Source organism: Camelus dromedarius, chromosome 2 (genome assembly GCF_036321535.1).
Source record: "Camelus dromedarius isolate mCamDro1 chromosome 2, mCamDro1.pat, whole genome shotgun sequence".
NCBI classification, from domain to species: domain Eukaryota; kingdom Metazoa; phylum Chordata; class Mammalia; order Artiodactyla; family Camelidae; genus Camelus; species Camelus dromedarius.
In genome coordinates, this window is record NC_087437.1 from 69,545,789 (window position 1) to 69,560,121 (window position 14,333).

General features: G+C 36.6%; 1 protein-coding gene across 3 annotated transcripts in view; it reads left to right on the forward strand.

The window, feature by feature from the left end:
- The window catches only part of LSAMP (limbic system associated membrane protein), a 566,772-nt gene that overhangs the window by 368,647 nt on the left and 183,792 nt on the right, over positions 1 to 14,333 (forward strand). For all 3 annotated transcript variants that reach the window (XM_010985026.3, XM_064494997.1, XM_010985024.3), the window contains exon 3: positions 12,203 to 12,328. In XM_010985026.3, the coding sequence (XP_010983328.1) occupies positions 12,203 to 12,328 (126 nt within the window). The remainder of the gene's footprint in view (positions 1 to 12,202; positions 12,329 to 14,333) is intronic.

The window sequence follows — 14,333 nt, forward strand, 5'->3', positions numbered from 1 at the left end:
CTCACATCTTAGTGGTAGATAATCTAGTCTGTGACACATCCAGGTCTTACTGGATTGTCTTAACACAATCAGAAGAGCTGGTTATACATTTAGTACTTCCCCTTTCTAGCTCTGAGACCTTAGCCAAGAGAATGAAACCTATTGAGATCCAAGCTCAATAATTATCCAACCAATACCTAGGTGGGAGATGGTGGTAATAATATTGGTCAAGCTATCACGCAGGGATAGGGTATGGATCAAAAAAGGCAAGGTATAGACCACTGTTTTATAAATTGAATAATATTATACTACCTAAGAGAGTATTATTATTAGTTATCTTTATTATTTTTTTTTGTATCTTCTTTCATGATTTGATGTTCATTTTCTCCTCCAACAGAGGGCAAGCAAAGATGAGATGGAGATCTAACTCATATCCATGAACTTGAGGTTTTGTTTTTGGTGTTTTCTCCCCACCACAAATGCTACACACCTACTTACCTCTCTGCAATTTTCAAAACTACTTATAACCACAGAAAGTATTTTATCTCTCCTAGCTACACTGAATGCTTGCAACAATTACTGTATTTTCTACCGCTGTATATAATTTTTGAAAAATTATAATTGGCATGAATGTATTAATTCACAATAGTAACTCTGTTTAGAAATAAATAATGTGAATGTTCCACATTCTGTTTGTAATGGTTTATGGTAAGCTTTGAACAGGGGCAATGCAAAAAAAGGAAATTCTAAAAACCTCCTGTCAAATCTATTCTTTGTCTAAATATTCTATCTTCTGGGCCCTTGAGCAGTGGCAGGAAACAACTTTTATTATTTTCATTGTATTCTAGGCATGCTTTAGTTCACCCTAGTTGGTTTCTATTAGAATCTACCTCCTTCCCTACAAGCAAAGAACATTAAATGCCTTGAGCAACTGAAAAAAAAAAGAATTTAGGCTAGTAATATGAGCATGAAATCATTAAGTGCAAGGAATTTCTACAAGCACCATAGTTACCTCTATGTATTTCTGATTCCCAAAATGAAATGTAGAAATGAGATGAATAGTAAGCCATTTTGAAAATGTTAGAGTGAGTGTTCTTACTATTTGTGTGATAAGTTCCACTGGCACTTCGCTGAAGCAATAAAAACTGGGTGATCTAGGTCATAATGTTCTTGTTCTATCCCCCTCCTCTCCTCGGCCCACGCCCTGCACGCTGCCTTTACGTGCGGTAGGCTCTCAATGAATGTTGTTGGTTTGTGTTATTCTTAAGCAGAATAGACAACAGATTGGTCTCTGAACCCTCCATACTTCTATTCCCTGTTCATTTACAGCTCCTTTCTCTCTGATTTAAAATCCTCTCTGCTTTTGATATAAGGTCTTATTTATGATGTTCTCTTAATAGTTAAAGAATTCATCCATGGGATACAGGCAATGTTTTCCTCACATTTAATTTTTTTTAGAAAAATAATGGCGCACAGAAGAAAAATTGGTGGCCCATAAAGTATTTTGTAGCTTTCAAGGATATGTCAGAGTTTAGGGCTAAATCTTACAGGCTTTTCGTGGAATAGGAGTGGGTTTTTAGTAGATGCCAGGAATACAGCCTGAATTTTCATCTGTTCTAAGAATTATACCGAACATCTCCATTTAACATAGAAAAGTAAGTCTTTTTGAGTGCAAAGGGTGAAAAGATACAGTCTTCTTTTCTCTTATAAAGTCTCAGGGTGATGCTTCTCAGACCTTGGAATCTACCCAATAGCTATTTGTCACCTACCCTAGGTAGCCTGATATTTCTGAGTTTCCCTCTGCTCAATAACCCCATTGCTGCCAAGTAACAAAACCATCTGCTCTGGTTGGACAGCATCTAAAGACGGTTCTGCAAGTACCAGACATGAGAAAGCAATTTTGCCCAGGTGAAAGAGAGATTCATTCCTTCCGTCTATCAGTTAAATCAGCTTCTGGGTGTTTTCCCAGATTAGCAAAAATAAATCTCCAAACAGCTGGAACAAGGGTCTGGGAATAGGAGATTTGGGAGAAGCTGCTGACTGGCTGGGTAACTGCAGCCTCAGTGAGCAGAGTCAGGAGAGTTCCATTTGTTCTTATTTAGCAAGGCAATGACCCGTGCATGGGAACAGCCATTTGCCATCCCACAGAGGATCCCTACTGCTGAAGCAGCAATAATAGACATCCTTAGCTGGTCATGAATGCCAGTGTCGGTGCTGAATAATCTGTCCCCTTTTTAAACCAGCACGCACTCAGATTCCAGCATAATTCTGAATGTTTAATAAATACAGAAAAATTCCAATTTAATAGGCTTTCTTTTGAGGTAGACTAGGGGACTCAACCAGTTGCAGGTATCCACGCCACATACATGTCACCTAAGTACACATCCACCACTGGGTGGTGTGGAGGTGCGCTCGTAGCATTTCTTTGGCCCATGGCTACTGTGTTTGAGTTATTTAAAGCAGTCTGACTCAAATTAACCCTCCCTTTTGTCTGAATGCATCTGTAGGCACTGTTTTGGTGTCAATCTGAATACCTCGGACAGTGCGGGGAACTCGCAGGGCCACTTGAGAATGTGATAATGTAGGACTCAAAGACCCAGAAGAGTGTGTCTTAACTAGCTTTGGCCAACACAGTAAAATGCCAGCTGCATCTCAGAGGACTGTGGTGAGTGAGGCTTCAGGCAGTTTTAGTTTCATGTACGTTTCCTTACAGTTCAGAAACTGCTCCTGCCTGATTAATAAAGGATTAAAAGGCTTTTTCTTGACTGCACGTTGTTTTAATATGTCATTTTCCTGAGCTTCGCTGGTGCAATTTCCCTGGCTTTACCTCATTACCAGTCATATGGCACTTGGTATTGCTTTGTTTTATACATACATTTTATCTTTTCCTCTAAATTGTTAGCATCTTATTCCTCTTTCCTCAAGTTTCTTTGTTCATCATTTACTGCATGCATAAGTGCAGCATTTGTAATCATTCCTGGCAGAGAAATTTGAGTAACTGATACTCATAATGAGTGTCTCCTACCTTCAGCTTCATCTGACACTCAGAGAATCTGTATTTTCCATATTTTCCTGCTCACCCATGAAATTTGTATCTGAAAGGAATCATGTTCCTGTAGGGTGCTCCTTTTCAAGTACCTACTTTGGAGGCTGATGTGTTTTGCTTTGTAAATGGATCCTAATAGGAGTGGGAGCTAGTACTCGTGGAAGAGGAATTATCATTGCTAGTTATTTTATTCTACTGTGAGAGCAAAGGCTTCAGAGACTTAAATTACAGACACAAAACACCGGCAACATCTGTTGTCTTTAAGACTTAAATGACAAATTACATAATGGTGACAAAATTTTATTTGGAGAGCTTTTTCTTGGGAGCCAAAGAGTTAAGCTTCTAAAAATTTGGGGAGAACTTTTTTTACTTATGGTTGTACTCTCATATCTTTATATCACTTTTTATTATAGGTATAAAATGTTAAGACATTGACTAAAAGGCTGACACATTGACGTAGCTCTGCTCATTAGTAGATAAGAACTGAGTGCATATCTTTGGAGTGATTTATTGTTAATGCCAATATTAATCATTGATTATGAATTGTAATAATTCCATACACCTTTTGGCAATAATGGTGCCTGCCAAAATATAACTAGAATGCCATTAACCATGAAAGTGTATGAACTCTTTTATCACGTGATGTTAGAAGGAGTTAAGCCAATACTGTTTTATTAGCTAGTTTTAGCATGCAATAAATAATGGCTATGCTATAGAACCTCTTTCAGTTTACAGAACAAGTTCACATGCATTATCTTCTTTGACCCTAATAGCAATCCTGCAATATTGCCTAACGTCAATTTTGCACACAATTTCCAGTTACCAGATGAGGAAACTAAGACCAAAAGAGATTGAAATAATCTGTCATGAGTATGTTCATTTATGCATTCAGAATTTGTTAAGCTCTTACAATGTGCCTGATGATGGGGATTCAAAAGCACACATCAGAGACTGTGTGGTTGCCTTGTGAGCTCGTGGCCGGGCAGGGTCAAAATCCCCTGGCTCTGAATCTAGTTCACTGTGCTACATTTTCCAGTCCTGTCATTCATCCTAGAAACTACCACACCATGCAGCAAAACATGTTTCAGTGGCATTTTTAGAAGCAAATGCCAGGCTGGATGGATGTTTGATGTTTCACAAGATGGCATTTATAGTGTATATTTTTATTGCTATGGTTGAATTCTTAGATCATGCTCATTAAAGCCAAGTGCTGTTCAAAAAATATCCTGTAGATTTCTGAACCCAACTCATATATGCATGCCATACTGTTCCATAGTCTGTCACATATGCAAAAGATAGTGCTGAAGCTTGTCTAGCCTTATGAAAGAACAGTTAGAAATTAGGAAGTTGACAGTGTTGTTTTTTTAACACCCCCTCACCACCATACACGCAGTAGTACATGCACCTTGCCCCAACTTCATATGAACAATAACTGAGACCAATTCATTGCTAATTTGTACCGTTAGGAGTGACATTTTGAATTGAATACAAGTAATACCTGCTAATTATTTGAGGTTAGAGAAATGAGCCAACTGACTACTTTTCTTCCCTAGTCTGAAACTGATTATTTCCTTCTGTAGGCTGGTCAGTCAGAAACCAAGGATAAAGGCATTAAAACATTCACAGCTAGAATTAGATGGTCTTGCAAGCCTAGGATTATTTTTAAAGCAATGTGTACTGATAGATAAGAACCAAGGCCAAACATGCAACTAAGTTGGTTTTGTGGGAGCCCAACAAGTACCTAAGCAGAGATGACAATTTTCCCTCTATGAAAAGACCCCTCTTCAATTTTTTTTTCCCTTATTATGACTGCTTCTCAATTCACAACAATTAGAATCCTTTGGTTTAAGCAACAGAAATTGACTGGCTAATTGATGTAAGAAGGAGGTGATACATTGGAAGAATATGGAATAGCTCACAGAATCAAAGTGAAAACAAAAAAATCTTACCATGGGAAGCACAAAATCACACATCTCTAAGGGTGCAAGTTGCAGGCCCTAGTGAAAAATAATAGTCCTTTCCGGTGGCTGCCCTTTCATGATATGTATTAGCTAATGATTGCTGATGAACAAACCACTCCAAAATTCATGGGCACAAAACAATTATTCTTTATTTCTCTTATGTGTACAAGTCCGCACACCTCTAGGCTGGGCTTCGCTGCAGCTGACCGTGTTCCTGGGGTTTTCAGATTCATAAAATAAAAATCTAGGATGCCCAGTTAACTTTGAATTTTAGATAATAATCTTTGGTGTAAATCTGTCCCATGAAATATCTGGAACATATTCATACTAAGAAAAGTATTTGTTGTTTATCTGAAATTCATATTTGAATGAGTACCTTGTGTTTTATTTGAAATCCTATTTGCCATTTCCCAGCCTTCTTCTCCTGGGACCAGAAGACTCATTTGGGCATGTTCTTTTTATGTTGATGGCAGAGGCAGAATGCCAAGTGAGTCCAGTTGTGCCAGCACTTTCCAGGACTCTGCTTGTGTTACCTATACTGATATCCTCGGCCAAAACAGGTAACATAGTCCAGGAATGGAAAAATGTGTACCATCCATATAGGAGGGCCTGGGCATGGCAAAAGTTGTGGACACAGGGAAGAATGGAAAACTGGAGCTATTAATACAATCAGTTTCAACTGCTTTTAAGCTATTTCTTATAATAACCAAGGTCCAGGGAAGGAGAGTCTGAATTGCCCAACTTAAGTCACTTTCCTTGGCTAAGGAAAGCGGGTCACCTGATTGACAATCTCAACAAACCAATGGCAGTGGGATGAAAAGTGGTTCTCCAGAGGCAAATTAGGGTGTCTTACCAGAAGAAGAAGGCGTGAATTTGGGCAGGCAAAACACTTCACCATGTTCCTGACTTTGCCAGCATTTCCACTTTTGGTCATACACAAGAGATGTTAGTCTTACACAGAGGAGAAGAAGGGATGAGTTGGAACCTGGAGAACTGTACAAACATGTACAGACAGCTCTGAATCCAAAATATCCAGGGTAGACCCTGGAGATCTGGTAAAAATAGTGGGTGAGAAAATTACAAAAAGAGTGATGAAGAAGGAGAATAAAATTGTGGGTGCCAGAGCCAGATTGACTGTGTCATAATCTTACTTAATGCTCACTCATTGCACAGCTGAAGAAATTCATGTATCCCAGGATAGCTAGATGTTAGTAATATTTTAGAAACTGTCGTTCAGGTTGTACTGAATAGAAAAAAACAACATACATTTCTTTAACACAGAACTTATGTGTATTTCAATGAAAGAATATTACCTATTTAATAATTAAGAAATTAAAATTAGAACTATTAGGTGTGGCATATTCATTTTACATTTTTTTTTAAAATGGAAACACTGAGGATTCCTTTGAATAATAAATTTTGCTAGTGTCCTGAAAGAAGGGTATCTAAGTTATATTTTTCACTCAGCATTTTAGGAGGTGTTCATCTAATAAACAGTTAATTTTGGAACTGGCAACACCTAATAATAGGGTGGGGTCCAAAAGATTAGTGACTTATATTTTCAAATATTTTGATAAAGTACTTGGCATAGTAAGTGAAGTTTATAATTACATGTTTCCCAGAAACATTGCTCTGGCCGGATGGGTAGCACTATATAGGGTAATTCTGAAAACCAAAATGATGTATACATTTTATATTATTTAACGCATGGTATTGGGGAAATTGACTAAAAAAAAGGGGAAGAATCTAGTTATAGTTCATACCATAAATAAATCCCAGGTGATGTAAAGAGTCGAATTAAAAAAAATGAAACAAACCATTAAAAGAAAAAACAAAGAAATAGAAGCATTTAACTGATCTTATGTTAGAAAAGGACCTAATATGAACAAAGCAATGACAAAAAAAATCACAAAGAAAGATAAAAAAAAAAATTTAAAGCATCTGCAAAATAAATATGATCACAAAATTAAGAAGTTAGGAACAAATTGGGGAAATTGTAAATAACATGACAACAAAAGGTCAATTCCTTATGGTATAAGGAGCTTTCATTAATTGCTAAGAAAAATAAAATAAGCCAGATGAATTGGAAAGGTCACTGAAAATGAATAGGTTCAAAACATTAATAGTTCATGACATAAAATTTAGAAAAATATGAAAAATCATACTGATATACTATGAATAAAAATTATTAGGAAATATTCCAGAAAAAAGAAAAAAAAAAAAAACTACCCAGAATACTGTGGCAACCCAAGAATTGAACATAAATCAGTATTACAGTGATTTTGATGAACAACGTATACTTGCTGATGCAAGTAAGAATATCATGTTAAACAGTATTTCCTAAGTAGTAATCCTTACCAAGAATGAAAATAAAGTGAAAAAAATACTATTAGGAACCACTTTTGCAAAAGTGAATGTGAGCTATAGGAAGGGTTAAGTCTGACAAATCTACAAGCCTTTGGTTTTGGTCCTAGCTCTGTAATTCTAATGTGTTTTTTATCCACTGTGTCCCTTATGTCCACATCTGTAAAACGGCAATAAGAATAAGGATACTTTTTACTTCCCAGAATCTTTACAAAGTTTTACGAGGTAACAGAATCAAAACTTTGATTTGCCACTTTAATGTTATATTATCAGTTATGGTGTAAATGTAGACTGATGAATTGCTACAGGAAACTAGGAAGGAACTGTGAACCCATTACACAAAAAGAGTTACATATGTATTTATATACATGCAAATATATATATAAATGACTCCTTATAGAAAAGAAGAGAAATAAGTGAAAACCCTGAAAAGTCTATAATTGAGAAAGTTGGACACTAAGTTTATCTTGGTTCCTATGTTTCCAAAATATACAAATATTTTTCTGCCCCATGTTTTTTTTTTTAATTGAGTCAGAGAAATTGATAGTGAAATAGATGGCTAGATGGGTAGCTAAAGAAATATTTAAATATTAATAAAAGCTGGTTCAAAATAAAGGCTTGCTCCTTTCTGACAAAAATTCAATGCAATGACTTCATTGAGCTCAGAAAAGAATTGGGGAGAAAATTTTCATTCATTTCTTTTTTCAAACACTCTGTGAGCACTAACCGTATTCTTAATACCATGCTCTGTAAGATTCAGTGGTCAAGGAAACAAAGGCCCTCCTGCCTGCCTCTTTCAGTTTAGTAACAGGCACAGGTGAATAATCCAGCAATTATGGTTCAGTGCTGTGCAGAGAAATACAAGGTACAGTGTGAGGACCCAGGAGGGTGCCCAGTATGGAGTCAGGAGCCAGGCGGGGGTGGGAATGGCAGGATAGTCCTCCTGGAAAAAGAGAGAAAACAAGCTGACAAGTTGAAACCTAAAGGAGGAAAGGGGATAACCACATGAAGAATTAAGGCTTATTCCATGTAGAGTGAAAAAAGAGAATATTAAATGCCTGGGATTAAATGAGGACAGTATATTCCAGGAACCCAAAGTTGTTTGATCTGACTGGATGATGCAACAATGCAGAAGGAATAGGAAATAAAGCTAGATAGAAAAGCAGAGACTAACCATGAATGTCCTATTAAGCCATATTAAGAAGTTTGGATTTTATCTTGAGGGCAATGAGATTAATCAAGGGCTGCAATACTCACATTTCAATTTAGGGCAAAAAAAATCTGATTGTAGTATGGTGAATGAATGACAGTGAGCTTGTGGAGAGGAAGCCTAGAGGCAAAGAAACTACTTGTAATGCTTTTGCAGTAATTCAGGCCAAAAAAGAAATGTTGATGGCTGGAACAAGCCTAGTGTGAATAGGGATTGAGAGTCATAAATTAATCTGAGAGATGTTTAAAAGTCAAAAGCCATGGAACTTAGGGATCTGTTTTATGTGAGGGGTCAGTAAAGGAGAGAGAGAAGACAAGGGAAATAAACTTCTTTTTTGGTTTGGGCAACTGTTTGCATGGTGACATCATTACTGAAAAAGTGATCACAAGATTACAGGCGCTCTGTGGGAAGGAAGATGATAACTCCAATTCTGAGCATGTTGAATCTTGGATTTCTGTGGGACAGTCAATGGAAATGTAGAATAGTTAGTTCACTGAAAGTGAAGATACAAAATTCAGGAGAAGAATCTGGGTTGAAGATGGTGACTTGGGAGTCATCAGTAACACAGCCTTAGCTTCTGAAGCTAGAGAGTAGGTGAGATCACTCACAGTGACTCATACAAAAAAGAAGGCAGTGACCAAACCCTCAGATACTTAAGGGACAAGAAAAGGCCAGAAGTTAAACTTGGAAGACTTGCCAGAGGGGTAAGAGGAAGAGCTGTTGAGTTTGGTGACCTAAAAACTAGGACCTAGAAACTAAGAAACTAAGAAAAGGAAGAAGGAGGTTATGGTCAACAAAGTCAAATACATTAAAAATAGGAATAATAACAAAAATTGTCCATTGGACCCGGAAACAACATTGTTCAAACAAATTGGTGAGTTTCTTGAGAGCAGTTTCTTTGGAGGTTAATGAGAGAATCCAGATCACACTGAAGGTTGGGGTGTGAATGGGAGATGAAGACATGGTATTGAACAGTTCCTTCAAGAAATTTGGAGATAGAGAGGTTGAAAGTAAATAAGAGGATAAGGCAGGATTTAAGGAGGGATTTCTTTCTAGAGCAAAAGACTACATCATATATGCTTATGGGAAGAAGCTGATACAAAGTACAATAAGGTTGGAAGACAAATAATGGACTAAAATCTATTGGTTAGTGACCCAGTGGAAGGTGAGATACAATGTCAACATGATCACATTTCTAACTGTTCAACACAAATACTTTCTGTATCTCCAGTATCTGAGATACAGGACCTGAATGTGTCACCCTTCATATGGAGAAACAATATAGTTTGGTGGCCAAAACATAGCCCTGTAGTTAATTATTCTAGATTTTATTCCCAATTTTATCACCAACTGTTTATGTATCATTGAGCAAGTGAATGCACTTGCACACCATGTAAAATCAAAGTCCTTAGTACATGTGTATCCCTCCTCTAAAGGAGAAGTAATGTGAGTAAATTTTATCATAGATAATAACTCTCTGGGACCTTGATCACTGGAGATTTTCTCTGTCTTGTAAATTGCATGTTTATGTATTAGAGATACGGAGTCCTTCCCCCTTCCTCCCTTTTTTTTCTTTAACCAGAACACATCTGTATTTCTTTTCTCTACTCTGTGTCCTGTCTTGGAATTCAGAATTAACTATAAATTGAGTGACATGAGCTCTTATTATTACTATATAGCTTCTTGTTACAGGTTTTAGATTGTTGAGGAAGGTGCCTAGGACGTCTAAATCTTATTCTCGAGCATCATCATAGGTTTATATTGTATTGTAGGTTTTTGGAGTTGTTCAGAACGACGGCTTACTCAGCTGGGAATTACAAACCGTAACTATTAAACAGTAGAACAACTGGATATTCTGGAGCTCTGAGTTCTAAGCCTAGCCCTGTTTCTTAATTGGATCACCCTTGACAAGCCATTATTTCCCTCTGTGCCTCATGTTCTTCCCTATGAAATGGTTACAACCTTTCAGGTCCTCATTGTAAAAGTCTGGGAGAGTATATGGCAAGTCAGTGTATGAACATGAGAAAACTATTCTTAACCCAAATAGATAAAAGGGGAAACAGAAACTCTACAAATAGCAGTTGCTAAATAACAGGAATCAACTACATTCTATTTCTGCCATTGGTTTTGATCTAGAATCACTGGGTCCTATCCAGAGGCCATATAAGATGTCATTTTGAGAAGAATGCTAAGGTCAGGATAATCCTCCTCCCACTTCCTTTTTGTTACACTCTGACCTGGTCAGTTTCCCAAGGACCATCAATGACTGCTAACAGGGATCTTCAAGGATCCTATGGTTGTCAGACAGCTGCCTCTATAAGCAGAAAATATTTCTGTTTTATTTGTTACTGCACAGGGTCAGTAAGGGGCAAGAAGAGTGAGAAAAAAATAAGATTTTTAAAATTATTGAATTCCTTCATGCTTTCTTGTCTTCCTCCCTCATCCTGACACACACTTTCTCAGGGACAGCATAAGCAACTAACAGCTTGGGGGAAAAAAAAAGAAAATCACAGTCAAAGCATAAACTCTGCAATTTGTAATCAGTGCATAACCTCTGTGATGAAATTTGTGAGTAAGTAATTCACTTTCCACTTAAGCCCACCAATGTGAGATCTCACGTTGCCGCCCTGAACACTAATGAAGGAAGTCAGACGGCAGTACAGATAGCCCCTGGGAACTCATTTCTCACATCACCAAAAAGTAATTTCTGTCATTTTGGGCCATCTGGTAACCTGGATTGTGAAGATGAAGTTTCATTCAAGTAGGGCTGAAGAGCATGGGCCCCAGTCTTTTCAGATACAAATCTGTTTCTGCTTCTCACTTAGCCCCTTTATAGCTTAGTTTCCTACCCGTAAGTAAAATCACATAGGATATTATTTCCCTATTATAAGGAGTTATTGAGATAATACTTGTAAAATAATCTATATGAGGTCTTATGTATGATAAATGCTTAATTAAAGTTAGCTATTATTAAAGTGTTAGTAACAATGGTGGTAATGGTATTTGGAGTAACAGTAATATTTTTGTAGTGTCTACTTGTCTGTGACATAGGCCTTAGGAATTTAATTTTTAAGCTCTAAGTCACATCATCAGGCCTGTCACACACCAAAATGATATGTGGCTAGATTATTAGCAACCAGGTATTACACATCTTAATAACATATCTATGCAATCTTATACTAAATAATACTGTTTTTTTTTTCTCCTGGCATTTGGAGGAAAGATTGGACTAAATTCATTTTATATACATAGGAAAATAAAGGCAAGTAACACTTAGTGATAAGAAAATTTATTCTTAATGTGTATAAATGTACATTTTCTCTAATAACCACAAAAGGTCCATTCTAATCAGAAGAGAGCTAAGACATTTTCATTATATTACTCTGTGTACTTCCTACAGCACTTGACCATAATGGGGAGATTCTAACCTTTATAGTAAGACCCATGCTTTTCATCTGCTCAGTAAGTCTCTAAGGAGATCATAAAGCACCCAGGCTTCCTAAAACAAAAACTCAAATGATTTAAGTCACAAAAGCAGTTAGCTCAAACTTGCCACTTTCAGTTGCATGGACCAGGGCTGCAAAACCTGCTTTTACTGATATGCCTATTTCTTTACATATTCCATTTGCCTTTTCTTTATAGTTCCACCAAAGATCTCCAACATATCCTCGGATGTCACTGTGAATGAGGGCAGCAACGTGACCCTGGTCTGCATGGCTAATGGCCGTCCTGAACCTGTTATCACCTGGAGACACCTTACACCAACTGGTAAGTAACCCTCCAGTCTCCAAAATGACACAAACTGTTTAAAATACCCTCATGCTTCTGAGAGTCCATTGGACCCGAAAGGAAAGCATCTATCTTGTTATTAAAATGCTAATGGAATAGTGACACAGGACTTATTTAGGTCCCTTTCTGGTCTTTTCTAATGTGTTCATCTCTATAAAGTCTACAGCTGTAGAACGAAATATATATATATATCATATTTCATTTTCATATTGCCTTGGGGTCAAGGCAACAAATATAGAAGCATTAAATGCATTAAAAGATGTAATAATATGTCTAAAATATATGCCAGGTCAGTGCTTTCGTGACTTGGGACAATATTTTGTATGGACTAAATATAAATAGTTCTTTGTATGCTTTTTATTTTGCTTTGCTTTTAAATATTGTTTCCAAATATGTAACAGCTTGTGAAGAAACCTTTTAGGAATAATACAAAATTGCCTGTGACTTCTATACCATGCTATTTTGATTACTGTAGCTTTGTAGTATTATCTGAAGTCTGGGAGGGTTATTCCTCCAGCTTCATTCCTTTTCTTCAGTATTGTTTTGGCAGTTCTGGGTCTTTTGTGATTCCATATAAATTTTAGGATTATTTGTTCTAATTCTGTGAAAAATGTCCTGGGAAATTTGATAGAGATTATATTAAATCTGCAGATTGTTTTGGGTAGTATGGCCATTTTAACAATATTAATTCTTCCAATCCAAGAGCATGCAGTATTGTTCCATTTATTTAGGTCATCTTTAATTTCTTTAGATAGTGTTTTATAGTTTGCTGTGTATAAGTCTTTCACATCCTTGGTTAGGTTTATTCCTAATTTTTTTTTTTATATGATTTTGGAAGGTTTTTTGTTTTGTTTTGTTTTGTTTACTTTTCTGATATTTTACTATTAGTAGAGAGAAATGCAACAGATTTCTGTATGTTAACCTTGTATCTTGCTACCTTGCTAAATTTTTTTTATCAGCTCTAGTAGTTTTTATGCAGTCATTAAGGTTTTCTATATATAGTACCATGTCAACCACATAAAGTGACAATTTTACTTCTCTTCCAATTTGGATCCCCTTTATTTCTTTTTCTTGTCTGATTGCTATGGCTAGGACTTCCAATACTGTGTTGAATAGAGTGGTGAGAGTGGGCATCCTTGTATTTGTCCAGATTTTAGCAAGAAGGCTTTGAACTTTTCACTGTTGAGTATTATGTTGGCTGTGGGTTTGTCATAAAAATATCTTTTATTATGTTAGGATCTGTTCCCTCTATGACCGCTTTTGTTGTCTGTGATTTCTAATATGCTATTCTCAGTATTTGGCTCTGTGGAGGGGCACCAGTCAGGCACTAAGCTGCATAAGCCCATTATGGATCCCCATCTATTGAGGCTAACTCAATAAAAGTCAGAAAATCACTTCCCAGGAATGTCTTCTGCATCCTCCTCTACCCCTTCCCACCATCATAACTATAACTTAGTTCTGAGGCCTTGCTGCCTTTTGAGCTTCATTTAAAGATTTTACCAAATTCTTTAGAATTAATTGCGTGCATCCTCCCATACTCCACAGATTACATTTTTATACACAAAATGATGCCTTTGAAAATGACACAATATTTGTAGAATGGGGCCTGCTATTTAGTTTTTCCAGAAAGAGGAGTAATGGGTCAATTATTCTTATAAAATTTCATTTTTTGGTAGATAGCCCCCAATATTTAACTGATTTATATCTGATATTCTCTTAAAGTTTCCTCATATAAATATCTAGAGATTTAGTTAATAACATATTAATTTTGAAATAAACACTGTGAAAAATTATTGTGCAAAGCTAGATATACAATGGGAGCTATCCTGAGATATTTCTAAAAGTCCAGGCCAGGGTAGTGTTTGGTTATAGCATCTTTAAATACTTTTGTATTTTGTGGTCTGAGAATATGGGCCTCTATTTCATATTAGCCCTCAAGTTAATTTATCAGGTGAAGTTTGAACCAGCCTATGAAATGGGCTTT